The following is a 27,973-nucleotide window of genomic DNA, read 5'->3' on the forward strand; positions in this document are numbered from 1 at the left end:
GTGTGCGGAGTCTTTAGTTATTCACTCTGATTTAAGGTGTCGTGTGCCAGTAACACATTTTAACATTTTTAGAATCTTTCCATAAGTCTAATATATAACTAAACTATTGTTGTAAAGTAAATAAGGTTTTAAAAACATTTAAGAAACTTCCTTTAAAATTACATAAAAATACAGAGCACCCTGGCCCAGTGGCCAGGCAGTGTGAGTGCCACTGAAAATCAGCTCGCATGCCGCCTTTGGTACACGTGCCATAGGCTGCCTACTGCTGGTCTGTGCAATCATGACTGGTGTGGAGAAAGTATATAAGAAAGCATTATTTACTCCTTCTCATAACACAAGAACTAGTGGTCACCGAATGAAATTAATAGGCAGCAAATTGAAAACAAACAGAAGTATTTCTTCACACAACATACAGTCAACCTATGGAAAACTTTGCCAGAGGATGTTGTGAAGGCCAAGACTATAACAGGGTTCAAAAAGAACTAGATACATTCATGGAGGATAGGTCCATCAGTGGCTACAAGCCTGGATGGGCAGGGATGGTGTCCCTGGCCTCTGTTTGCCAGAAGCTGGGAATGGGCGACAGGGGATGGATCACTTGATGATCACCTGTTCTGTTCATTCCCTCTGGGGCACCTGGCATTGGCCACTGTTGGAAGACAGGATACTGGGCTAGATGGACCTTTGGTCTGACCCAGTGTGGCCATTTAGAGAAGGTTCAGAGAAGAGGGCACCTACCAGCTCACTTCCATCAACAGAGGAAGTCAGTGGCACAGCTGGGATGACAATGCAGGGACCCTGACTGCCAGCTCAGTGTCATAGGCACTGCACTATGCCAACTGGCTTCTACAGCCCAGCACCTCAAGAGACCCACCCTGCTCCCAGAAGTTAGTTCTCTTCTCCTTGAGTGTTTTAACCCCTCATTCCCCGACCTGCAGCCTACTGACCCTCCGAGGCTGCCACTCCAGCAGATACACACTCACCCCTAGCTTGTGGCAGGGGGTGCAGTTTTGCTTTCCTGTGGCTGAGCAGACGGGGGGTGAGGTGGTATCTTTTAGTGGACAAACTTCTGTTGGACAGAGACAATCGTTTGAGCTTAAACAAATCTCTTCTTTAGGCCTGCAACTGTTCCTTCAGAGAGACCGAGCAGTCATTCAGCTGTATCATGGCTCATTGTGATGCAAACAGCCAAGCCAGCAGACACCCATATTACACTGGTTTGCACAATCAGCAGCAGCAGAGTTTGAAAAGCCAGGCTCCTGGGAGACTGGAATCTCCGCTGCATAGAAATCACATGCCCAGGGGACTAGGTTCAGACCAGCACCCAGCAGCTGACCGAGGGACCCATTTACTCTGGTTCAAAATGGTCAGCGAAGACTCAGCCACTTGCTCCTTGGGCCAGCAGCAGTCCTGAGCCAGGCAGGGGAATAGCACCCCCTGGTGGCTCTCTAGTGAGCAGCAGGACAGTTCTGCCGCAGGCCTTTTGCCTCATGAAAGGGACGGGGAATAGTTAAGCACATGCATTAACCAGCCATGAATAGTCTCTACTTGCCAAGATGGAGGCTTCCTGGGTGAGGAAGGGAAGTTGGTTGGTCCCCCCTCAATAGCTGATGCCTCTGGGGGGTAACAGCATCCCGATTCTGACTAGGGACCTCACCTGCTCTGTGCTCTCAGGAAGAGCCTCTGGGCATCACTGTGGAAAGTTCAGCAGAAGCATTTGCACAATGCCCCGGAATGATCACAGGAAAAGGACTGCAGGGTGCAATACTCACAAAAACAGAATCCCACCAAACCTCTCCATGGTGTGCACATACAGCTCTCCCCAGACACATCAGTCACATAAAAATGCACAACTCGCAGGCACTCAGCTATCGCAGGGGTGGTGATACAAGGACTAGAAATAGAATTCTTGCGTCTAAACTGATGGGTACTTTCACCTTAGTGTCACAGCCAACATGCCCTCCCCTCAAAAAAAAATCTAGCAGAACTCTGTGCCCAGAGTTTGGACAGACTGTCACAAGAGACACTAAAATTGCATCAGACAGGATTTCACCCTGCCACCAACTGCCTACAGGCAGTTTGTTCTGTAAGAACCAGCTATGGGTGGGTTTACTGCACTGGTGCTGGCAACCATAACTGACATCAGGCCGATTTCAGTACTGCAGTAACCCTCTGCACTACTGGCAGATTAGTCAGGGCTCACTACTCAGCAGGGATGGCACCTCATCCAGCAGGACCAGGAAGCAACTTGAGCAGGAGAAACTAAGACAGCCAAAGCAATAGAGCTGGACCTGCACCCCAGCTTGCCACACAGTAAGACCTCATGGAGACATGTCCTTGGTGCTCAGGGTTGCCACATGAACACCACGCAGCACTTGAGAAAATGAAGGGTAGAAAAGGGGGTGGCTCTGTCACAGGTAAGTTAATTCCCCCTGCATCTTCCCCCCATCACAATCTTTGACTAAGGTAGCTGTGCTGCTCCACAAATCTCAACGAACTCCCACTGCATCGCTCCAAGCTCCTGGCCCTCACCTTCAAGGTGCTGCGCACTTAGCTCTGGCTAGTCAGTATGTGTCCTCCTGCAACCCAGGCACTCGAGTCCCACCAGATTTCTTCACGCCTCCCACGAGCTCGCTTCTTCACTGTTCCTTGCCGCAATGCACTTTGCTCTGACACTTGCATCCGGTTCTTAGCTATCTAATTCCTTAGTGCACAGGCTTCCTCCTCTTGGTTGCCTGGAAAGCACCGTGTATGAGCATAGTCCCATATAAACACACCATTGCTCCCCAACACTGCTGTCTTAGTGGAGGCCACAGGAAAGGCAGGAGCTGATTGCAAGGGACAGGTTTTCTTTACATACAAACCTTTGCAATAGCAGTGAAGGGGACAGTGTTATTAAGGGAGAAGTTGCACAGTCCTAGGGAGCAGCAAAGAATCCTGTGGCACCTTATAGACTAACAGACGTTTTGGAGCATGAGCTTTCGTGGGTGAATACCCACTTCTTCAGATGCATGTGGTGGAAATATCCAGGGGCAGGTATATATAAGCTAGCAAGCAAGCTAGAGATAACGAGGTCAGTTCAATCAGGGAGGATGAGGCCCTGTTCTAGCAGTTGAGGTGTGAAAACCAAGAGAGGAGAAACTGGTTCTGTAATTGGCAAGCCATTCACAGTCTTTGTTCAATCCTGAGCTGATGGTGTCAAATTTGCAGATGAACTGAAGCTCAGCAGTTTCTCTTTGAAGTCTGGTCCTGAAGTTTTTTTGCTGCAGGATGGCCACCTTAAGGTCTGCTATAGTGTGGCCAGGGAGGTTGAAGTGTTCTCCTACCAGTTTTTGTATATTGCCATTCCTAATGTCTGATTTGTGTCCATTTATCCTTTTCCGTAGAGACTGTCCAGTTTGGCCGATGTACATAGCAGAGGGGCATTGCTGGCATATGATGGCGTATATTACATTGGTGGATGTGCAGGTGAATGAACCAGTGATGGTGTGGCTGATCTGGTTAGGTCCTGTGATGGTGTCGCTGGTGTAGATATGTGGGCAGAGTTGGCATCGAGGTTTGTTGCATGGATTGGTTTCTGAGCTAGAGTTATTATGGTGCGGTGTGCAGTTACTGGTGAGAATATGTTTCAGGTTGGCAGGTTGTCTGTGGGCAAGGACTGGCCTGCCACACAAGGCCTATGAAAATGTGGGATCATTGTCCAGGATGGGTTGTAGATCCTTGATGATGCGTTGGAGAGGCTTATGCCAGCAATGCCCCTCTGCTATGTACATCGGCCAAACTGGACAGTCTCTACGGAAAAGGATAAATGGACACAAATCAGACATTAGGAATGGCAATATACAAAAACCGGTAGGAGAGCACTTCAACCTCCCTGGCCACACTATAGCAGACCTTAAGGTGGCCATCCTGCAGCAAAAAAACTTCAGGACCAGACTTCAAAGAGAAACTGCTGAGCTTCAGTTCATCTGCAAATTTGACACCATCAGCTCAGGATTGAACAAAGACTGTGAATGGCTTGCCAACTACAGAACCAGTTTCTCCTCTCTTGGTTTTCACACCTCAACTACTAGAACAGGGACTCATCCTCTCCTGATTGAACTGACCTTGTTATCTCTAGCTTGCTTGCTAGCTTATATATACCTGCCCCTGGATATTTCCACCACATGCATCTGAAGAAGTGGGTATTCACCCATGAAAGCTCATGCTCCAAAACGTCTGTTAGTCTATAAGGTGCCACAGGATTCTTTGCTGCTTTTACAGATCCAGACTAACATGGCTACCCCTCTGATACTTGAGTCCTAGGGAAGCACCTTTCCCATCTTTGTTCCCACCACCTCCAAAGATCATTGCAGGGAAAGCCCTTCCAAGCACCTGCTGGTGTACAAGGAATTAGTGAACTTGGGGTCCTAGGCCTGTCCCACTCTCACAGGCCACTTACCTTCTGGAGACCTGGAAGAAGAGTAAGAGGATTCAAAGGGACAGTGCAGGGTCAGTTTGAAGATTTTATTTAACTGTCATAAAAGGGGAAAGCAGATGATTCCAAATCTGTTAATCTGGGTCTAAGATTTACAGACAAAATGCACCAAATCAAATTAACAAAACTCTCTCTCTAAAGGGCAGGGGGAGAGGAAGAGTTGGGGCAGAAGATGTAGCTACAGGAAAACCACACACATTTGGTCCCAGTTTGGTACAACATCAGTGTTATCAAAGCAACCAGAGAAGATGGCTGCAGAGCTGGAACATGCTTGTCCAGTAGCCAGAGGGTCCTGGAGAGTTCCTGCCCTCCGCCTACCGTGCCAGTGTGGGTGTTAGGGATGCCAGGCTGCAGTGCTGTGAGGGTGCAAGGGGAAGAGGAACTGCTCTGGAGACGGAGTCTACTTGTCAAGGCAATAAATACTGACAGGCCAGGCACAAGATTTCAAAGGCAGAATTGATATATAAGGCATTAACCGCTCTTGAATATTTGTCCATTGCAAGCTCTTTGTTCTGACCAGGTTGTGAAAGCAGCTGCAGAACTGGACTGATTTATCCCCCAGCTGAAAACCAAACCAAGAGATGGGGCAGGAGCTGCCCTGGCATTTCAGTGCTTTACAGCCAAAAAATGGCTGTAATAAATGAAATAATTTGGAGGTGACAGCAGCACTCATGACTCCCGAACCCACCGCAGGAAAGATGCTGGGGCAGACACAGGAAGGCACTGGGCTGTTGAGAGATCTACACTAACAGCGCCAACACCTCCGTAGCAGAAAGTGGGAGAGTTCTGCCAGTACGGCTTTCTCTGGACATCCCCAAGGATGGCTCTGTGAGGGTTGGGACCAGCACAGGATGCCACAAGCCCTCCTCCCCTCAGGGCAGTAGGCTCAGGAGAATGGGCCGGCAGCAAAGTTAGTTGTGACTCATTTCTAATAAACCAATTCAATGAGAGTGACTGAGATGAGAGGGCAGCATGCTAACAAACCTATGGGGTGGGAGCTAACAAGGTCAGGGCCCTTTCCTAGAAAATGCATGTTACACACATTAAGGCATCATGGTTACAGGAAACAGCCACAAATGAAGCTGCCAGCCAGCGTTCAAGACACTGGCTGGAGGGGAGGAGATGGGAGGGGCAGGGCAGGCCACAGACATGATTTTAGCCTACAGAAAGGTTCAGCGACTGCCTGGCATCACAATTCCTCAGCCACCCAAAATGAGGCACCACTCTATGAGCAGGAGCACTAGGAAAAGCCCCCTACGTGTGGGGAGCAGCTTGGAGAGTCCCTCTCCTTCAGCACCTGCCTATGGTTTATTCCAATGAAGAAATGTCAGATGCAGCAACGGGAGAAGACCCTGACCACGGCCCTGGGAGGGCACGAAGCACTCCCACTTCTGTGTGTGGTGGAGAGGCCTAGGGGACAGATGCCCCTGAGGCAGGCGGCTGGAGGTCAGATGCAGACAGCATGGTTTGGTCAGCTCCATTCAGTGATTCTCTGGGGGGAAGGAGTGGGAGGGTTACTGAGCTGAGAGCTCTTAAGAAATGGGAGGGAAAGGTGAGGTTCCAATGTCAGCACTTTGATACAGGGTGGGATTTCTACTGTAGCCACTGCCTGGCTAACTCTCTCTCTGGGGACTGGCCTGTGGAGGGGCTACTCCTTCCACTCCTTCTTGATGGTCAGGTTCCACTCCCAGGACAGATGGTCAGTCTTATCATCATCTGTGAATTTGGATTTGATGTTGTAGCTGCCCCGGGCCAGCATACCCTTGGGGGCTTCCTCCATAGGGGTCAGGAACTCGTATTCCTCTGCTCGGGGCCCATAGCTCCCAACCATGTAGTCAGTCTTGTCAACTGGAAAGAGACAGGAGTGGGGGTGGAAAAAAATGAGCCTCCCCAGAGCAGATGCTGAACTGCATGAACAGATTTTAGCCCCTCCCGACTACCTTGCCATCTCCCCACAGAAGGCACACACCCGGGCTCAAAGCTAGAGAATTCAGACACTCCATGCTATCTGAGCTCCTTCCACACGGGGATGGACACCCGCCCACCCAGTGTGGCAGGCCAAGCAACAGGAGGGGAAGAACCCACTATTTGTTCAACGCTAAGTTTTGCTTCATTCGAGGCCGATCGGCTCAAATGCAGCTGGAGCCATTGACATCATCCAGGCCCTTGCACTGCAGCAGAGCCTGAAAGAGGTTTCCCACCGCCAGTGTTGAGCCAAAGGTGCACATGAGCAGTGGTTCTCAACTGGGGGACCCCAAACCCTTTCAGGGGGGCTGCGGAGCCACCAAGTGAAACCCAGTGCCCTGATCCCCAGCACTGAAGCCAGGAGTGGCATGGGGCTAAAGCTGGGAGCCACACTGGGACCCTCCCAACTCGCACCGAGCTACTTCCCTCACTTTGCACAGCCCCTAACTACCCCATCTGCACACAGTCCCTAGCTGCCCCATCCTGGCACCCTGAGCTACTCCCCTCACTTTGCACAGCCCTAGCTACCCCCTACCTGCACCCTGGGCAGTTTTCAAACTTTTTGAACTGAGTACCCTCTTTGAGTTATATTTTTGGTTGCATCCCCCCACAGCCCAGACAGGCTGGGTAGCCTCCTGAGTGAGTCAAGGGGTGGAGGTGGCGCTGCCTCCCTGGACCCTGCTGTGTGGAGCTGGCTTGAGCCCCGCCAGCCCTTGCCCCCTCACTCCCCAAACAGAAGTAAAACTATGCCTATGTCCAAGGGTCCACCACTGGCCCAGACTCCCACGCTCCCCCCTAAGGCCCTGGCGATTTTATAGCATGTTGAGGGGGGCCTCAGCAAGAAAAAGGTTGCGACTCCTCTGTTCTAAAAGTAAAGAGCCTCTTCCCACTATGCCAGAGCCAGCTGGAGAGGGGGGGTGGCACATCTCACTGCAGTGGGCCTGGCTGGGAGACCCCACCCTTGCAAAGCAATGTCTGGGACAATGGAAGCACTTACTTTTCACTCCTTTCCTGAACGTGTGCTGAATGTACTTCAGCCCCGACACGATCTCTTTGTTCACCTGTAGAGATAAACAAGACTTCACAGCAGAGCGGCCACCGCCCTCCCCATATCTGGGGAAGAGCAGGGGCTTGTCTCAGTGCATCCCTTGGGACTGGTGACCTCCCTCTTTCAGACAGGCTTGGGTCAGTGACACTCAAAAGTTCTTACCCGAAAGGAGATTTTTATCCGATATTCCACACCCTCCTTCAGCACAAATGACTGCTTCTTGTAGCTTTCCAGGTTACCTACAGAGAAGGGAGAAGTTTGCTCAGATTCCCTAGGGACTGTGCTGTGGGATGCATTTGGGGTGGGCCCTGTACCAGAAACCGTAGCTATTGGAATATAAACGAGTGTGACATTACAGGAAGGGGACGCGTCCCTTCCTTCATGTCAGGGTCCTCCCTTGCCCCAGCTCCTGCATTAACGCCTTTGGTTTCCACAGAAGACTGCAAAGCCCAACAGGGGAGAGCACCCCAGATGCTCTTCTCCCAGTAAGGAAGAGAATGTGATTTACTCATGTGTGTTCCCATTTAGAGATCTCACCACCTCGCACCCACCCACGCTGGAAGCTACCACCATTTCTAAGTTAGGCCATGCAAGCCCTAACGAATCCACCTATCCACACCAGAGGATATGGCTCAGTTTCAGAATGACTCGCTCTCTTAATGAGATTCAACACCAAGCTCCTCTTCCCAGAATCAGCAGGAAGAAATGTGATCCTCAAACAGAGAACCTGGAGACCTGTCTCTGACATTAAAAATCTGGTATCCCAGTGGGACCACCAGTCCCATTATCAGGAAGCTACTGGTTATGCTGTAATTCCAGCCTCATGCCACTAGAGGAGGCTGGTGCAACATTCCCCATGGATTAGAACCCAGGGAAGCCTTTAATTCAACAGCTTATTTGGGAGCAGTATTTTTAAGAGTTCTGGCAACAGTAATTTGTTTGTGGAGCAATTTGGAATACTTCGTTTAGCCTGGGGCTCAGTCCTGCACCCCCCTGGCCTGGCGCAGAGTTTGGTAAGAGGAATGAGGAGTTATGGCAGGATTAGGGCCATGGGTTTCCTAACTTTAGGAAAGCAGGTTTCAGAGGGGTAGCTGTGTTAGTCTGCATCAGCAAAAACAACAAGGAGTCCTTGTGGCAACTTAGAGACTAACGTTTATCTGGGCATAAGCTTTCGTGGGCTAGAACTGACTTCATCAGATGCATGAAATGAAAAATACAGGAGCAGGTATAAATACATGAAAGCACGGGAGTAGCTTTATCAAGTATGAGGTCAGTCTAACAAGATAAATCAATTTACAGCAGGATACCAACGGAGGAAAAATAACTTCTGAAGTGGTAAGAGAGTGGCCATTACAGAAAGTTGACAAGAAGGTGTGTGTAACAGTAGGGAGAAATTAGTATAGGGAAATTAGGTTTAGGTTTTATAATGACCCAACCACTCCCAGTCTTTATTCAGGCCTAATCTGATGGTATCCAGTTTGCAAATTAATTCTAGATCTGCAGCTTCACATTGGAGTCTGTTTATGAAGTCTTTTTTGTTGAAGAATTGCCACTTTTAGCCCGTGCTTGCCAAGTGGCTCCTGGGCTCCTCCAGCTGGTAACATCTAAGTAGCGCTTACAGGACTGAATGCACAACCAACAGGAGTCCTAAAGGTACTGTGCTAGGGGACCTTCACACTGCAGTTCAGGTACAGGGAGCAGAGAGGCTGCAGTACTGTCCACCAGGCTGGAAGCCCCAAACTCACAGGAGGAGCCTGGCCCCCTGCAAGTTATATTTGGAAATACGCGTTTCATCAGGTCACTTCCACCTCTGGGCTCCAGGTTAGAATGGACAGTGGACCTGACCTGGCCCCCTGCCAGAGCTGCTGATTGTCTTCACTGAGCTAGCCTGGGTCTGTCTCCCATGGAGGATACACCGCAGTGCCCATCTTCTGCTTACCTGTCAGGTCCAGCTCCAGAGGACCAGGGGCAGTGGCACAGACCAGTGTCAGCTTGGTCACCACCACATTAGGAGTACTGGGATCTAAGATGAAGAAGAGACTGTTAGACAAGTCCTAAAAGTGCTAATGACATCCTCGCCCCAGGTCCCAACCCATATACATCCTCTCTCCTTTCATTCAGTTCCTGGAAACACAAAGAAGCAGGTAAGAACTAGAGAGAATGGGCCTGCCTGGAGCAGAGATCCAGGGTTCCCCATGTTTTATACCCAGGGAAGAAAGATGTTACTTCTGAATGAAAGGTTCTGAGACATCCCAGAAGATACTGACTCACAAGCTTTAGTCAAAGAACCGATCAACCAGTCAAAGAACCCTCGTTGGAGGGTTATTCACAACTGGTCATTTGCATCCTCGAGTTAAAGCTGGGCTTTCTGCAGCATGTATGAAGAGAGATCTAGGAGGAGGGTGGGAGGGTTCTTAGTGTCTGCCTGAAGCAGTTAGAGGTGTAAAGAGGTCTTGGCTGTTATAGCTGTTTGCTACAACTTTAATGTCTGCACAGATAGAACCACACGCTCTGAGATAACACCAGAACTCACCAGTAGCTACGCTGACAGATCCCAGCAGAGCCTCCTTGTATTTCCGTAGACTCTCATCATCCTTGTCCAGCTCCTGGATCTCTTGGATGCTTTTCTGGGCAGGTGGTTTGTAGTTGACTGAGTGTTCATCTTCCTCATTCTCTGCTGCAATCTGGGCCAGCTGCTCTGCGGTCGGCTCCTGCTCTGCCATCTTTACACACGTGAGTTACACCTAGGAGGGGAGAGTGGGAAATGGGATCAGTGGCCTGATGCAGCTGCTTCCTGCACTAGAGGCCATTCTGCTGAGAAGTCCTCAGGGCTCTTCAATAGACCCCTCATTCCTTCCTCAGCCAAAGCAGAGCTCCCCACAGATAGCTGGCCAGTAACTCCAGCTTTCAGACGGCTCAGTTCAATGCACTCTTGTTCCCAAATGCCTGTAGGAGGTTTTGCTAGCTGTCTCAGGGGAATGAATTCGGCAGGACATTCCCAGAATACCCAGCTCTCTGCAGCCTGTGCCCTCTTACAAGCGCCTGAGTCAGAGTTTGGCAAGCAAGTGCAGAATCTTTGGTTAACCCATGGAGTCCCAACTGCACCAGGGGGTGGGGAGACTTCAATCTCTGCATGCTGTTTGTTAAATTGCTAGGACAACAGATAGCCTTTCAAGAAGTGTGATTAGATAAACCTTCTACCCACAGGAACAGCTGAGTGGAGAAACCCAAAGCGTAGATCTGGGCCATTGTCACATTCTGCTTCCCTACAGCACTCAAGTCTATCTAAGAAGAGATGTCTGCTCCGTTGTTGGCCCAAGTCCCAGAGGCCTCAGCGATGATCAACAGGCCTGTAGCTCAAAATGCAACTGGATCAGTCTGTTCTAAAAAGGGACACTGGCTGTCCTCAAATTGCGAGGAAAGGCACCTGCCTTGGCCAATCTCACACTTAGTCCTTTCCAAAGGCCTGAGCCAAGGCAAGGCCAGTGAAAAGCAGCAGTTATCGGATTAACAGCATTTGTACTAACTTGGCTCAATGGTGCAAGTCTCCAGCCACTTTCTGAACAGACAGTAAGAAGCAGTGTGTGGAGCAGCCATCGTTAAGGGTGAAGCACCATTCCTACTATAAAAACCATTCACAACTCCCACCCCACAATCCCCCGCTCAAGCTTCACGGGCCACATAATCCAAGGCGAATTTTCCTCAAAAATATCAGAAGAGTTTAAAGTTAATGGTGAAGACTTTGGAAACCCATGACTGTTTGAAGCTTCCCTGTAGTGGGCACCCCAACTGTAAACACTCCAGAAGTATCACACTTTACAAACAAGCAGTGAAGGGATCCAGACATTTCCCCACCTTTTAGCCTGGTCTACGCTTAAAAATTAGATCAGCCTAGCTACATTATTCAGGCTGCGAAAAATGCTGTTCCCTGTGCAATGTGGTTAAGGTCAACCTAACCCTCAGTGTAGACTCAGCTAGGTCAACCTAGCCACCACCTCTTGGAGAGGCTGGTTAAATACATCAATGGAAAAACCCCTTCTGTCAACATAGGAAGCGTCTATATTACAGGATTACTGCAGCACCATAGCTGTACTGCTGTGGTGCAGACATACCCTAAATCAGTGGTTCTCAAACTTTTGTACTGGTGACCCCTTTCACATAGCAAGCTTCTAAGTGAGATCCCATCCCCGCCCCCCCTTATAAATTAAGCACTTAATATATTTTACACCATTATAAACGCTGGATGCTAAGCGGGGCTTGGGGCAGAAGCTGACACCTTGTGACCCCCTGAGGGGTCCCAACCCCCCAGTTTGAGAACCCCTGCCCTAAATTCTTTGTTACTCCCTATCATCCTACATGACTTGCCATCCATTCTTCATTTTGCCTCCTAAAATTTTGCATATATAGATGCAGATGTCAAAATGGGTAAGATTTATAAAATCCTGTTCACGACTGAAGGGAGCCATTTCCAATATACTGCATCACATCTACTACAAAAATACTCCAGGCTCAATCAAGTTAAATACAACCTTGTAAGGACTACATAGACTTACATAAACCTACAATACCTCTACACAGATACCCAGTGGCTGGAGGTTGAAGCTAGACAAATGCAGGTGAGACACAGAACACAATGTAACACTGAAGGAATTAGCCACTGGGAAAACTCAGCTAGAGATGAAGATTCTTACTCATTCGAAGTCTTAAAATCAATATTTTATTTTAATTTTTTGAAAGATATGCTATAGCTCAAACAAGTTCTGGGTTTGATGTAGAAATTACTGGGTGAGATTCTCTGGCCTGTGTCAGGCACGATCATCATAATGGTCCATTCAGATCTTAAAAGTCTATGAACCTTCTAATCAACATATTCCATAACCGAAGATCAATTATTCCATTTCTACTCCCCCAATAGATCACCTCAAGGAAAAAGCTCCCAGACCTCAGACATGACACACACACTGCGATTATACATCAGTTAGTTTCTTCTACTACACATCTGATACACGAGAGTGACAAAAGCATATACTGCATTCTAGAAAGACATGTCAATGTCAGGTGTGAGTCAGGTGGAGAGTGGGGGATCAGCCAGACCCATTCATTTCCAGACTCCTTTGGGAGGAAGTTTTGGTAAGGGAAGCGTGTGGGGCTGCTAGATGGACTCCAGTGAAACGTTCAACCAGGATGTTAACTGCACTTATTTTATTTAAGTCTTCTTTGGGAATAAGACTGAGGAACCAGTTCTGCTCCATTTGTGATGTTCTCCGCCACCTCCTGAATATCTCTGCTACATGAGAAGCAGCCCCAGCAGGACCATCAAAATAAACAAGAGAAAGTTTCAGCTGCCAGGGCTCTCAAGTCCAAGTACGGCTGCTTACATGGCCTGAAAATCAACTGAAGAGCCTAGAAACCCAAGCATGGCACAAGCACACAATCTCCACCTAGGAACAGAGCTGTGCATTTCTGAAGAGCTGGCCAAAGCTCCCAGGAACTAGCTTTTTGGGGTGGCAGTTTCAGTGTGCTCACTCAACACTTCCAGACTTGAGGTAAAGATTTTCTGCCTGCTCCGGCTAGCCACAAGAAAGCAAATCAATCAAGAATGGAGCAGCTTCCTTTAGTGAGGATGGAGTTGCTTAGCTAGCATCTTGACAGGGTGTCCGTGATGCATTTGGTATTGAGAAAGCCCAACAAAAAAGCCTCAGGATCACATCACAAGGCAAGGAGAGAACAGCCAAAGCATTCAGGATTATTCTTACACAGATTTTCTAACTCAGAGATGGATGGAAAGCAGGTGGCTCTTGGGCATGAACAAGAAAACTTTCCATGGCCAGTCTGCACTTAATATTCCACAATTAGCAGCATTGACCCAGCCTCTGAGCTGATGCTTCTGCTGCCACAGCACCATTGTAGAGAGCCTCTTCAGACTAGATGATCTACTGGTCCCTTCTGGCCTTAATCTACGAATTCGGTGGGAAGATGTCTGATCTCTGGAATATAACCTTTCACCTGTTTCCCTGTATTGAGCCCAATAATATGTTTGGCTAATGCATCTTTTAAAAAGGCATCCATCTAAGTCTTCATCTGAAGACCAGAGATGAAATCCACCACTTCCATTGGTTAACCTTCCAATAGTTAGTCAACCTCATTGTTAAAAAGCTGCCTTATTTCTAATTCTAAGTTTGTCTGGCTTCAGTTTCCAGCAATTGGTTCTTGTTCTGCCTTTCTCTGCTAGATTAAAGAGACCTTTAGTAGCTGGTATTTTCTCTCCATCGAGATATTTACACACCACATTTTTCTGGATTAGTTAAGAAGATTGGTCTCACTCTAAAGCATTTTCTCCACCCCTCACATTGTTTCTGGCTCCTTTCTGCACCCTCTGCAGTTTTTCAACACCCTTTTAAAAAACATTGACTCCAGAACCACACACACTAGAATCAGTCTCAGAGGTAAAAACCACCTCCTCATTCCGACTCACTACTCTTGGTTTAGACAAACAAGGGTTACATTAGCTCTTTGCTGCAGCATCACACTGAGAGCTTGTCCACTCTGACCCCTAAATCCTTTTTGGAGTCAGTGCTTTCCAAGATATAGTAACCAATTTTATAAGTATGACCTACATTTTTTATTTCTAGATGTCTGACCTTTTATTTGGTATATTGATGAATTTTCTTTGAATGGGCCCAGCTTATCAAGTGATCCACATCAGTGGTTCTCAATCTTTCAGACTACTGTACCCCTTTCAGGAGTCTGATTTGTCTTACATAACCCCCAAGTTTCACCTCACTTAAAAACCACTTGCTTACAAAATCAGTCAAAAATACAGAAGTTTTGTAGCCCGCTACTACTGAAAAATTGCTTTCTTTTTGATGTTTACCATAGAATTATAAATTAATTGGAACATAAATATTGTACTTGCACTTCAGTGTGTAGTATATAGAACAGCATAAACTAGTCATTGTATGAAATTGTGGTTTGTGCTGACTTCACTGGAGCTTTTTATGTAGCCTGCTGCAAAACTAGGCAACTATCTAGATGAGTTTAGTAACCCCGGAAGACCTGTGTGTACCCCCCGGTTGAGAACCACTGATCTAGATCACGCCGTAGGACTTCCCTTTCCCCAGTTACCATTCCACCACAAGTTTTTATCAACAATGATTTTATACTTACTTCGGGATCCTTTATAAAAATATTGAAGAGCATCAGACCTAGAACTGATCTCTGCTGAACTCCACTAGAAATACTCTCACTTAATGAATCCCCACTGACAGCTACTTCTCATGATCTCAGTTAGCCAGTTAATTTAACATGTGCTTCACTCATGCTGTCTAGTTCTCACACTTTACAAAAGTCTATTACACCTACAAAGTTACCTTTATCAACCAACTTTTAGTTTCATCAACAACTAAGGCCATGTCTACATCTAAAATTTTGCAGCGCTGGTTGTTACAGCTGTATTAGTACAGCTGTATAGGGCCAGCGCTGCAGAGTGGCCACACTTACAGCAACCAGCGCTGCAAGTGGTGTTAGATGTGGCCACACTGCAGCGCTGTTGGGCGGCTTCAAGGGAGGTTCGGGGAACGCGAGAGCAAACCGCGGCGAAGCTGGTCTCCTTTCCCGGTTTGCTCTCTCGTTCCCCGAACCCCGAGCAAGCAGGTCTCCTTCCCTGCGGTTTGCAGGGTGGTTCGGGGAACGCGAGAGCAAACCGCGGCGAAGCTGGTCTCCTTTCCCGGTTTGCTCTCGCGTTCCCGAACCACCCTGCAAACCGCAGGGAAGAAGACCTGCTTGTTCGGGGAACGCGAGAGAAAACCGCGGCGAAGCTGGTCTCCTTTCCCGGTTTGCTCTCGCGTTCCCGAACCACCCTGCAAACTGCAGGGAAGGAGACCTGCTTGCTCGGGGTTCGGGGAACGCGAGAGCAAACCGAGAAAGGAGACCAGCTTCGCCGCGGTTTGCTCTCGCGTTCCCGGAACCACCCAGCAAACCGCGGGGAAGGAGACCTGCTTGCTCGGGGGTTCGGGGAACGAGAGAGCAAACCGGGAAAGGAGACCAGCTTCGCCGCGGTTTGCTCTCGCGTTCCCCGAACCCCCGAGCAAGCAGGTCTTCTTCCCTGCGGTTTGCAGGGTGGTTCGGAGAACGCGAGAGCAAACCGCGGCGAAGCTGGTCTCCTTTCCCGGTTTGCTCTCTGTCACGGAGTAACCGGGCGATGCTCCGGAACTGCTCCCCACCAAGCCAGTCAGGACTTTGGGGAGCCTCCTCTCCCTTGGAGCAGACTTGTTCAGGGCAAGAAGCTCACACGTCTTCACCTCCTGGGTCTCTCCTTGGAGCATTCAGCATCCTCTGCCCCTCCGTGCGCTTCCCACAGCGAGTCCACCCCAGCGGGGTCCTGGAGAAGCCACCGGGTTCTGCACCCCCACTTTGCAGTCAGACGTGACTCTCAGCCAGCCAGTAAAACAGAGGTTTATTCGATGACAGGAACAGGGTCTAAAACAGAGCTTGTAGATACAGCGAACCGGACCCCTCGGCTGGGTCCATTCTGGGGGGCAGTGAGCCAGACCCCCAGGTCTGCCCTCCACCCTTGACCCCAGCCAGCTCCAGACTAACAACCCCTCCCAGCCCCTCCTCTCTGCTCAGCCCCTTTCCCGAGCCAGGAGGTCACCTGATCCCTTTGTCTCCAACACCTTCAGCTGGCACCTTTGCAGAGGAGGGGCCCAGGCCATTAGTTGCTAGGAGACAGAGGGTCAGGCATTTAGGTGCATTGGCCCTTTGCTCTGCCAGATACTTAAGAACTGCTATGGGGACACTGAGGCACCAACACAGTATTCAGAGCAAACATTAAGAACATTCCCAGTTCGTCACATCTCTCCCCCCTTCGAGACCGAACTGAGCGAGGTCACTTTAACCAGTGACCTGGGGAAGTTCGAACCCACCAACGTTCCCATGGATGCCCCAGCATCTCTCCCATTCCTCGGTGTGAGTTACACCAGGACAGTCCAGTCTCACGCCCTCCCTTAGGTCGGGTGTGCTTGATGGCACTTGCAGGCCACATGTGGGAAGGTTTATGTGGCTTGAACCCTTTTGCTATCCCCAATACCCATGGGGTTCAAACTGGGACGGGGTCTTCTCCCAGCACTCTGGGCTGCAATTCGGGCTCCCTTGGTTAAGAGCCCTCAGCTTGGCCTTGGCCAGCTCTGGGCTTGAGCAGCCGCTTCCCACCTTGTGGCCCAGACACAACGCCTCTGCCGTCCCCACCTTACACTTTCCAGCTTTTACCGTCAGTCCCACTTCCTTGAGGCAGCCCAGCCCCCTCTTCACCTGGGACACCTGTTCCTCCCAGGTCTGGATAAAGATGCACGTTATCAGTGTCTGCCAGGGCCAAGTTCTCCATCGCCCTCTGCTTGTCTAGAATCTCCCCAGGCCTAGGCATGGGGTGGGCATCGGACACTGTGATGGCTTTAAGCTTTTGATAGCCCCCATAAAACCACATCATCCTGTCTCCCTTGGGGATCAGCCCCACGGGTGAGGCCCATGGGCTGTAAAACGGCTGGATCCCATTTAAAGCCAGCATGTCCCTGACCTCTCTCTCCAGGATTTGGGCTGCTTTCCCAGTGACTCTGAATGAGGAACACCTGATGGGGAGATTGGCTCCCACCTCAGGGAAGAGATCCCCCCGGGGGTCTTCCCCCTTCTCCATCCAATCCTTCCTCTTCAGGTCCAGGGGTCCCCTCACTCTCCTCCCATCCAGCAGCTCGAAAGGGAAGAACCCTGTGGATTCCTGGGGCACCACCAGCTGTCTCCCGATTTCCCCCAGTTCTACTTCCCCTTGGGGAGCCCATTTCCGGTACAGGAATCCCTCCTCCTGCAGGACTCTGTCCCTGCAGCCTTCCCCAAGGGGGTTTGCAGCGCTGTGGCCAGCAAGTTCCCTCAGCTTCTCCAAGGAGGGATCCCTCTGCAGCTCGGTCTGGGATTCAGCTGCTGGGGCAGGGAGTGGGACCTGCTCCCTCTCGCTGGCTGGGCCTGGGGTCACAGCCCCCCTGAGCCCTGTCCCTGGTAGCTCCCTCCCTGCTGTGTAATCACTTCCCAGCAGCACGTCTGGACCAGGCAAACCTGTTTGGCAGCTGACCTGCCCTGCCTGGGTGTCCCCCCAATCAGCTGGGGTCTCAGCTCCCCCCGTGCTCAGCGCTGCCCTTGCTGTCCCAGTGGGGGCAGGCAGCGAGCTCTCTGTTCTGGTCACAGCATCAGAGCCAGCGTGAGCCCCCTCTCTGGTGTGCAGGGGGGCGGGGAGCATCTCTCCCTCCCACTCAGCCCCAGGGGGCTCGTTATAGGTAGGCAGGTATCCTGAGCCCAGCAGCCCCTCCCCCCTGCCAGCCAGGTTATTTGCATTTTCACTGACCATTTCCATCCTAGCCAATTGGTTCCCTGGATTTGAATTCAAAACATCGGCCGTTACAGGAGCGGGGCCTGGATCCTGTCCCATGGGGAGACAGTCACCCCCCAACAGGGCCTCCCAGCCGATATCCTGGAGAACCCCAACTACCAGCCAGCCCGACCCCTCCTGGGTCTGCACAGGGATCTGGGCCATAGGCAGGGTGAGGGGCTTCACCCCAGGGACCTTCATCCAGGTCCCACAGTCCCTCAGCACCTGCGGCTGCACCACCACAGTTCTCTCTGTCCCAGGGTCTTGCCCCCACAGGCTTGTTTCCCCACTGACCCCTGGGCAGCCCCCTATGTCTCTCTGCTCCACCATCACCAGTCCACGCTGCTGCTGCTTCTCCTGCAGCTGTTCCTCGGGCTCTTGCTCTCTCTCACGGTCCTCCCGCTCTCTTGGGCTCTGCTCCCACCCCATCCGTCTCCAATCTCCTGATGGGGAACCCAATCGTGAAGACCCTCGTCTGATTGGGGACCAGACTGCCGGGGATGCCTGGCTGATGCTCCAGCTGCTCTCAGATCCTCTTGTAGCCCCATCTGGGCCAGGAATCTGCTCCTCAGAGCGGTGCTTCACCTCCAACTGCACGATTAACTGTGCCTTGGTGAATTTCCCCATGCGTAACCCTCTCTTTGTGCACAGGATCACAATGTCCTTCTCAAGGAGATGGTGATAGACCATCACTTCACCGATCCCAACTGGCTCTAGACTCACAGGCCTGCGTGGTCTTGGCTCCCCCATGGTTTCGAGGAAGAACCCCTGGTGTGCCAGCCCTTCTCGTGATTACCACCTCTTTGCCAGAGTCGAGCTGCAGACTCCTCCGCCCCTGGGACTGCTCCTGCAATCCCCTGGGGAACCCTGCTACTGCAAAAATCCTTCTCTCTCCCAGGGTCGAGCGGCAAGCTCCTCCGCCCCTGAGACTGCTGGCTGCAGTCCTCAGGGGGACCCTGTTACTCCAACAGTCCTTCTCGCTGGTCACACACTCCCAGAGGTTAACTGCCCCCTGAAACCATCCCTCTCTGAGCCTTCAGTACGCCTGGTCCTCATTATCCCTCCTTTGTTTTACTGCTCCCCAGTCACTTACTGCAAGCAGCGCCATTCACGGGGTGCAGTACATCCCACCTCTGCCACCAGTTGTCACGGAGTAACCGGGCGATGCTCCGGAACTGCTCCCCACCAAGCCAGTCAGGACTTTGGGGAGCCTCCTCTCCCTTGGAGCAGACTTGTTCAGGGCAAGAAGCTCACACGTCTTCACCTCCTGGGTCTCTCCTTGGAGCATTCAGCATCCTCTGCCCCTCCGTGCGCTTCCCACAGCGAGTCCACCCCAGCGGGGTCCTGGAGAAGCCACCGGGTTCTGCACCCCCACTTTGCAGTCAGACGTGACTCTCAGCCAGCCAGTAAAACAGAGGTTTATTCGATGACAGGAACAGGGTCTAAAACAGAGCTTGTAGATACAGCGAACCGGACCCCTCGGCTGGGTCCATTCTGGGGGGCAGTGAGCCAGACCCCCAGGTCTGCCCTCCACCCTTGACCCCAGCCAGCTCCAGACTAACAACCCCTCCCAGCCCCTCCTCTCTGCTCAGCCCCTTTCCCGAGCCAGGAGGTCACCTGATCCCTTTGTCTCCAACACCTTCAGCTGGCACCTTTGCAGAGGAGGGGCCCAGGCCATTAGTTGCTAGGAGACAGAGGGTCAGGCATTTAGGTGCATTGGCCCTTTGCTCTGCCAGATACTTAAGAACTGCTATGGGGACACTGAGGCACCAACACAGTATTCAGAGCAAACATTAAGAACATTCCCAGTTCGTCACACTCTCGCGTTCCGGAACCACCCTGCAAACCGCAGGGAAGAAGACCTGCTTGTTCGGGGAACGCGAGAGCAAACCGCGGCGAAGCTGGTCTCCTTTCCCGGTTTGCTCTCGCGTTCCCGGAACCACCCAGCAAACCGCAGGGAAGGAGACCTGCTTGCTCGGGGTTCGGGGAACGCGAGAGCAAACCGGGGAAGGAGACCAGCTTGATTACCAGAGGCTTCCTCAGGTATGCTGCGATACCTGCTTATTCCACGGAGGTCAAGAAAAGCGCTGGTAAGTGTCTATATTTGATTACCAGCGCTGGATCACCAGCGCTGGATCCTCTACACCCGAGACAAAACGGGAGTACGGCCAGCGCTGCAAACAGGGAGTTGCAGCGCTGGTGGTGCCCTGCAGATGTGTACACCTCCTAAGTTGCAGCGCTGTAACTCCCTCACCAGCGCTGCAACTTTCTGATGTAGACAAGCCCTAAATCAGGTTTGACAAGAGCTATTAACAAGAGACTAGGGAGAGGCAGAGTCTCCCAATAGCTGCCATTGAGATGCACTGCGGAACTGCAGAGGGAGAGTCTCCTGTTTCTCCTGGGTGGATGATGCATCATTTGCTCCCAAACTCCAACTATTCCCCTCACACCAGAGGAAGGGAAGCCTCCACTTTGAGTTGTCATAATTAATTACTAATTAAACTTCAAGTCAGAGCAAAGGGAATCTGGAGAAGGCCAAGCTATCCAAAGGTAGAACTCGAATCCAGAAGTGACCTCCCCTGCAGACACTTGTTAAAGCGGCCCAGTTAGAGTGCCTCTCTAAGGCCACTACCTGCACTCTGGCCAGTGCTGGACACTGGAAAGTTGTCAGAATTTCAATGCAAAACACAGCAGACCAGCACAGTGCTAATGCAGCTCCTCCCAGTCCTGCACTCCGCTCTGGAAGCTGGCTTGGCTCTGCATGGGTGTGTCCGCATGCTTTGGACATTACCGAAGAGCTGCTGCCACCAGCAGCAGCAGCAGTCTTGCATTGGTCAGAGCAGGAAACCAGTTTGACAGGCCTCTGTCTGCACCCCAAGCATGGAGCTGTGCCCCATTTGCTCAGCCCTCAACAAAGCAGCTGGGGGTATCCGTGTTGTCCCCTCCCCTAGCAATACCTAATCTCCATCAGCAGGGCCAGCTCCTGCTTTTTTGCCTCCCCAAGCAGCGGAAAAAAAAAACGCACCCTGATCAAGCAGCCTCTGAAGAGCTGCAGATGGAGTGAAGGACTCACCACCGAAGATCTGGACATGTTGCCCCTTTCTAATGGCTGCCCCAGGCACCTGCTTCCTTTGCTGGTGCCTGGAGCTGGCCCTATCCATCAGACTAATCTTCCCAAGCATCCAGACCTCCCAGCCCCCACAACAGACACATTTTGAATAAGCATCCTGCCTCAAGGGGGACAGAGGTGCTGCTCTGCTAATCACCACCTGTAATTGCCCTCATTATAGAATTAGACTCATTGGCATGGATGGACGGGAACACCAGAGAGCCTGGATGAATACTTTAAGGACCATTGAAGTCCCCCATTAGCCACACAGGAACCAGCCCTTTCTCTGTCTCTCACACTGACAAACTAGAGAATTTCTAAGGCCAGGAAAAGTTGCTGCAGATAACAGCTGGGAAAAGCAAACCCCAGCCCGCCAGTCACCTGGGAGGTCAGGGCTGTTGAGCCCTGTCCTGAGCTGCTGGGTGTATCTCTCCTCAGAAGAAATGGACAAGAGTAATGCTGCTGCAGTTTCTTCAGCAAGGCCCCTAGGCAGAGCTAAGAACAGTAACTTCATAAATCAGAAGCCACACAATGCAGCAGAGCTCTTGGGAGGGGAGGCCTGTGAGACCCCTGTGTGGGTAGAAGGGTGCAGAGGTACACTGCAAAGTACTGGGAGGGCAGGGGGAAGAGGGGAGAGCAAGGCACTTCTACCTACACTGAAAAGCACATGCCTGAGGTCACAGTCCCTCCGCTGTTTCTTCAGGAAAGGCACCAAGCCAGAAAGGAAGGAGGCTTCCAGGCACACAAAACTTTTCCCAAGGCCCCTGACCTCTTCCTTTGGGCTTCAGAGAGAAGCCATTTACCACAGTTTAGGGCTAGGAGGATAGTGGGGGCCTTAGGGTAACAGGCACTTTGCTGTTCATTTCCAGGTGCCCCCTGCTGGGTGACATTGCTAGACAAACCAAAATCAAGGAATCATTTGGAACTAAACTTCCCAGAGCCACCCTATGGCTTGTGCTCACGAGTCCCATACCATCAGGAGCACAGGCCTAATGTGTTTAGCAGGCACAAGACCTCCTGCAGAAGAGGCAGCCGCCCCACCACATCTTAATTCCTTCTTCTAAGGACATTACTCATTTTACTGGCTTAGTGGCGCTAATGTCCTGATGTGATAATTGATAGTGTGTGACAGATCACAGGTCAAAACACAGGCATTGCAGGGAAACTCCCTTCTCAGGCACCTCCAGATCCTAGCTGCCTAAGAATGCTCACTGTTAGAAGGTTCTGTCCTACAGATGCTGAGAAGGTTCTGTCCTGCAGATGCTGTAATGGACCTAAAACATAACCATTGCCTAACATGGACTGTCATTTTCTTCCTGGTCTTAGAATCCTTCTGATCGTTGTCATTGTCCTGAACACTGGATTCCCTCCCACTAGCCTAGCATCTCATCTCTGATCACCTTCCTTTGGACTTCCCCAAGTTGCAGTTTTCAACCACAAGGTCAAACCAGAAAGATATTTAACTGCAGACAGATCACCATTTACCATGACAATAGGTTTCTGAGTAGTAGCCATGTTAGTCTGTATCAGCAAAAAGAATGAGGAGTACTTGTGGCACCTTATGACACCCAAGAGTCTACAGTAGGGAAGAACCTCAAGCCAGTTTTGGCAGGATCTTCCAGAGTCTGTCACCAAACTTAATCTGTAACACAGCTAAAGAGCCTCCAGGCTCCTGAGAGAGTCCGACTGTCTAGAACAGGATAATACGTGCCTGTTGCTGGCTAAAGCCACTTCTGAGTGGGAAGAGAACTCCCAGACTCTACTGCTTCTGGAACAGTCAGGTTCTAGCCTGTCTTGCTCCAAGCAACGATGCAGCTGCACAAGGCTCCAGATGCACCTCATGCTATCCAGAACCTTGGAGATCACAAAAGAGGAACCAATGCTTGTGAGAAATTGGAACAGGTTGAATCACTTCCCAGGAGAGGGAACTCTTACTGTCTTTATCTGTCTATCCAAGAGCCCTGCTGTTTCAAAACTTACAAACTGTTAGTTCCTCCAGGGTTAAGCAGGCAGGACATGAGCACTAGAAAGAGACCCAGTCTCCTAAGAAACTGCAACCTGGCTACAGTTACAGCCTGATTAATGATGTAGCAACAGAGAAGCCAGCAGTATTGCAAAGAAGGACATCAGCCTCTGCTACCCAAGAAGTCTGCTGGTGAGAAGATATGCCCCAATTTCTGCCTTTTACACGAACAATCCCCAGAACAGAGACCTCTACAAAGCAACTAACACTACATGCTCTACATTAGAAGCTCTGTGGCCGCATCCCCAGTCAAAGCCCTTAGACATTGTGTCATAAACAGATAGTTAAGGGTTAATGTCTCTTTTACCTGTAAAGGGTTAACAAACAGGGACTCAAACACCTGACCAGAGGACCAATCAGGAAACAAGATACTTTCAAATCTAGGCGGAGGGAAGCCTTTGTTTGTAGTTTTTGGGTTTTGCTTTGTTCTCTCTAGGCTCTGAGAGTGACCACACATACCTACAGGCTCTCTAATCTTCTGTTCCAATTTTATAAGTAGAAAGACAGTTTAGTCTTTTTAATTGTTTTTCTGTATTTGCAACTGTGTATCTGGCTGGTAGAGTTTTACTGTGTATTTGGGTGAAAGTATTCTAAATTGTGTTTCTGCTGGAGAAAGCTTCTTTCTATTGTCTATACGCTAAAAAACCCTGTATATTGACCATCTTGATTACAGAGACAGTTTTTATGTTTTTTCCTCCTTTATTAAAGTTTTCCTCTTTTTTTTAGAATCTAATTGATTTTTTGGTTATCTTTTGTAAGACTCCAGGGAAGGGAGCCTGCACTCACCAGGGAATTGGTGGGAGAAAGGAAAGGGAGGAGGGAAGAAAAACCTGCTCTCTGCGTTTCTCTCTGGGGAAGAAGGGAGGGGGAAGGGGTGATTCAAGGAGTTGAATCACAGTGGTCTCCTAGTGTACCCAGGGCGGGAAAGATCTGGGAGGAGGTAAAGAGGGGGGAGGGAATGGTTTATTTCCCTTTGTTGTGAGATTCAAGGAATTTGGGTCTTGGGGTCCCCAGGGAAGGTTTGGGGAGACCAGAGTTTCAGAATCCTGATTGGTGGCAGCCTATCAGATCTAAGCTGGTAATTAAGCTTAGGGGAATTCATGCTAGTACCCATATTTTGGACACTAAGGTCCAGATTTGGGAATCATACTATGACACACTGCTAGAATACAAATAAATAACTGAGTTTGACAGAAGGTCCCTTCAAGCAAGCTACAATTCTGGTTGGCCTGGGGGGTAAATGTGTTATGCTCAGTGAGGGAGACTGGGGGTCAGAGATGAGTTTAGGCTCATCACCGTGCTATCCCATGGTGGCAGCGGCATGGATGTGTGCGTCACCTGGCAAAGAGAGCAAATGAGGACTGACTAATCACACCAGCAAGCAGGTTGACAGGACATTTCACATAAATTGCTCCCAAGCCCATACCCACAAGAATTCAGAAGAAAGGGAAAGTTAGAGGCTGATCATCCCACAGGGAAAGCCCCTCTGATGCCCTGGCACAAAGTTACTGCAGAATTCCAACTGTCAGGATTCCCAGCTTATCTGGAGGCTTTAGGTCCACCCACTGCCCAGTCATCAGTAATAACGAAAGGACTCTACAAAGGCCCTGCATCCCCTCAGGCATGCTGCAGTTTGGATCCAAGTGTCCAAGAAGCTTCTGACCACCAGAAGTTGGACTGGACTACAGGGTTTGGATCACTCGCTAAATTGCCTTACTCTCTTTACTCCCTCTGAAGCATCTGGGACTAGCCACTGTTGGAAGACAGGATATTAAGGTAAACGGACCATTGGTCTAACCCAATATGGCCATTCTTATGATCTCTTTGCAGATGACCCAGCTTGGGGCTAGAGTAAGTACACTAGATAACACTCAGCAAGTGGGGAGCAGTCAGATAGTCATGTCAAGACCCTTAGCACTCAATGGCAGATGATTATTAGCTGTACTCCCCATTAAAAGTTCTTGTAGTCCTGTACTGAACAGTGGTAACTGTCTGAATTCTGTGCATGCTGCAGTCTGGTTAGTGACACCAGTTAATGCACAAACTTTTCATCATGAGACAGCTGCACATATTGACAAGAATAAAAGCAAAAAAGGTGTGGAGGGTCTTTGCTTATTTCCCTATTGGAAACATTACAATGCCACCCCACAGTGTGGTACAACTGATGGAGTCTCATGTCGACATAAGGGGATTACACAAACCCTATAGGTGAATGATATACGCAAGGTCAGACCAATGCAAAAACCAGAAACCTGGTTACATGTGGAACAGACAAGATTGTCAATGACCATTGCAGACTCTTGTATCTTTGCTGTGCACTGTTCACAGTTTTCACATAAAGTGTTAACACACCTTGTGTCAAAATGGTTAACAACATCATGACAAATCTGCTACCACCTTGCTCTGTCACGGGCTGTTGCTTCCCAACTGATGGGGGTCAACCTGATATGCTTTCAAGTCTGACTTTATTGGGTTTTTATACTGTTTGTACTGGCCACCATGAGAACAGATGCCTTGCATTATTTGACCATAAAACATGGTCTTGGGTACTCATGAGTTGGCCGTACAAGTGAGATTCCAAAACCACTGCTGCTGAGTTTTGATGAGCACGCTTTGAATGCCTGACGTCCAAAAGTGATTAAGGATTTTGAAACTGGGAATTTTGTCGCACCATTTGCAGGGTCAACTGGAACAAATACGGCCCATGTGGAAGTTTCCCGAGGTAGCAGCAACATGTTGCCAATATCTCACAACCATGTAAAACTGCTACAAGTGCAACTGCCAATAGGCAGCTTATCGCTTATTTTGATGGTCTTATTGTTCCATAGGTGGTACAACTAGTACAGGGCTAGAATAACTGGGGTTCTGAATACTAGGACTGAGGTGCACTGCAAGAACTCTGGGAAACACAGGACTGAAACAGCAGAGCATTCTGGACTATAACTGAAATTTAAGCCAGAATATAGGTGCTTCAGGTTGCTGAGAGCCATAAGGCTGTAACAGTAGGGTGTGCTGCAGGTGAAGCTTGAAAAACATCAACAGAACTGTGTAGGGAATGTTTACACAGCACTTCCTATACTATGCCGAGCTGTGGCCAGCACTACCGCAATTTCATATATTTAGTTTTAAAAAAGGGAAGCTGCCATTTTCAGGGCTGTTAGGAAAGAGGCTGGAAAACCATGGAAGCCATCATCCTCTCCCTCCCCGACAACTTTCTGATGGGGCTTTCACATACTGGAAGCAAGTACTTCAGGTATCTTAACAACCAGACTGCATACTCTTCATGTATATCTGCTTTGAAATGCACTGTGTCTGGCATTACAGAAGAAACAGCGGGACTTACTTTAACCATTCTAACAAAGCAGGAAGGCAACATAGGGAAACCACTTCCAGATTTCCCATCACCAGAGCAATCCAAAAACAAGCAGTGAAAATACCCCACATTTGAGGGAGGCTAGGAGAGCACCTAGTTGGTTGAGAAGTACAAGGATATGAACATTCACTGCACTTATTGAATGATGCTCAGAAAAGCAGGTTGCCACTAAAATCAATTCTGAATCTAAGAACAGCAGCACACAGCAGTAATGAGCCATCATAAAGCAGTTTCCCATATGCAAATACTCTGAGTCTAACACCCTAGCAGTCCAGAGACCTCCTCCCATTGAAGTCTAGCAACAAGTTTTAATTTGCTTCTCCCACACCATTGCACCAGTTTTTAAAAGACTCCACCAACAGTACTCTAAAGACTGTGCTGTAAAGTGGGGGGAATTCATACTCATGTGTATGGCCTCTCTCCACTCCAGGTACTAAAGATAAGCTACAAAGGGGAAACACCAAGTTACTACCAGAGGCGTAGCCACGTTAGTCTGGATCTGTAAAAGCAGCAAAGAGTCCTATGGCACCTTATAGACTAACAGACGTATTGGAGCATGAGCTTCTGTGGGTGAATACCCACTTTGTCGGACGCACTGAGTTAGTGTCCTTTATGGTACATAAAAATAGTGTAAAAAGGTTCCGCAGATCTTATATTAAGAATTCTGTTTGATATTCTGTCTCTGAACACTCTGGATGACTGCAGAACTACACATGCCCTAAAAACAAACCTGATTAACTGAGAAGGGAAATGGTTAAATGGTATTTAATTCACAGCCAAAAAACAGCTGGAAGATTAGATTAATGAGCAACCCAACTCCTTCAGGGAAGGCTTTTGGATGCACCCACTTCATGTATCGGGGCTGTCAAAAAAAAGTGTTCAGCAAAACGGCCAAGATGACTTTATATTCCTGATGTTTCAAGGCAGCCAAAAAGGATTTTTTTGAGACAGTCAAAGTCCAGGCGCCCGTCCCTCCCATGACGCCAACTAGGGCGGCTACCAGAAACAAGGAAGTACCCGCTGCTCCCAAGCACCAGCCAGTACCGGGGCTGCTCGCCGCCCCGCGCGCTCCTAGCGTCACCAGGATCCCGACTCAGCCGCTCTAGGGCCTCCTTCCGGCTGCTCCCTGCGGGCCTGACAGGGGCCTCGCACCGCGCGGGCAGCAGGCCGGGCACGTGCCACCCCAGGGGACACCCGGCCCGTGAGCGACAAGGGGGCCCGCCGCCGCGCCCCCTCCGGCCCGGGGGCCGAGAAGCAGCGCAGCTCGGGGCCGCCCCGCCCGCGCATCCCAGCCCCACCCTACCTGGCCCGTTCGCCTCCTCGCGCTGCTGTGACAACGCCACCCGGATCCGCCCAGCCGCCCCCGCGCGCGCCCCCGCACTTCCGGGACACTGCCGTCACTTCCCGTTATAAGAGGACAGCCAGTGCGTCACTTCCGAGCAGGACTCGCCGCGCTGATTGGCCAGAGAAGAGCGTGTGGGGCGCGCGACCGACGGTAAAAATGATAGAGTTCGGATCCTGGATAGAGCGTCTCCAGAGGCGCCGTTACCCTCCAGACTAGGGAGCG

The 27,973-nt window shown here is 50.1% G+C and overlaps 1 protein-coding gene across 2 annotated transcripts; it reads right to left on the reverse strand.

Moving 5' to 3' along the window:
- Nucleotides 1–4,492: 4,492 nt before the first annotated feature.
- Nucleotides 4,493–27,824, reverse strand: ARHGDIA (Rho GDP dissociation inhibitor alpha). Of its 2 annotated transcripts, none has more exons than XM_050920067.1 (6): nucleotides 27,710–27,824; nucleotides 10,024–10,234; nucleotides 9,430–9,513; nucleotides 7,653–7,729; nucleotides 7,440–7,503; nucleotides 4,493–6,325 (listed from the first exon to the last, which is right to left on the reverse strand). In XM_050920067.1, the coding sequence occupies exons 2-6, from the start codon at nucleotides 10,211–10,213 to the stop codon at nucleotides 6,126–6,128; spliced, it is 615 nt and encodes a 204-aa protein (XP_050776024.1). In that variant the 5' UTR covers nucleotides 10,214–10,234; nucleotides 27,710–27,824; the 3' UTR covers nucleotides 4,493–6,125. The 2 variants fall into 2 exon arrangements, with proteins under 2 accessions (XP_050776024.1, XP_050776025.1); XM_050920068.1 differs by lacking the exon at nucleotides 27,710–27,824 and adding an exon at nucleotides 27,451–27,555.
- Between the last annotated feature and the right edge of the window lie 149 nt (nucleotides 27,825–27,973).

This window comes from Gopherus flavomarginatus, chromosome 12 (genome assembly GCF_025201925.1).
Source record: "Gopherus flavomarginatus isolate rGopFla2 chromosome 12, rGopFla2.mat.asm, whole genome shotgun sequence".
NCBI lineage: Eukaryota > Metazoa > Chordata > Testudines > Testudinidae > Gopherus > Gopherus flavomarginatus.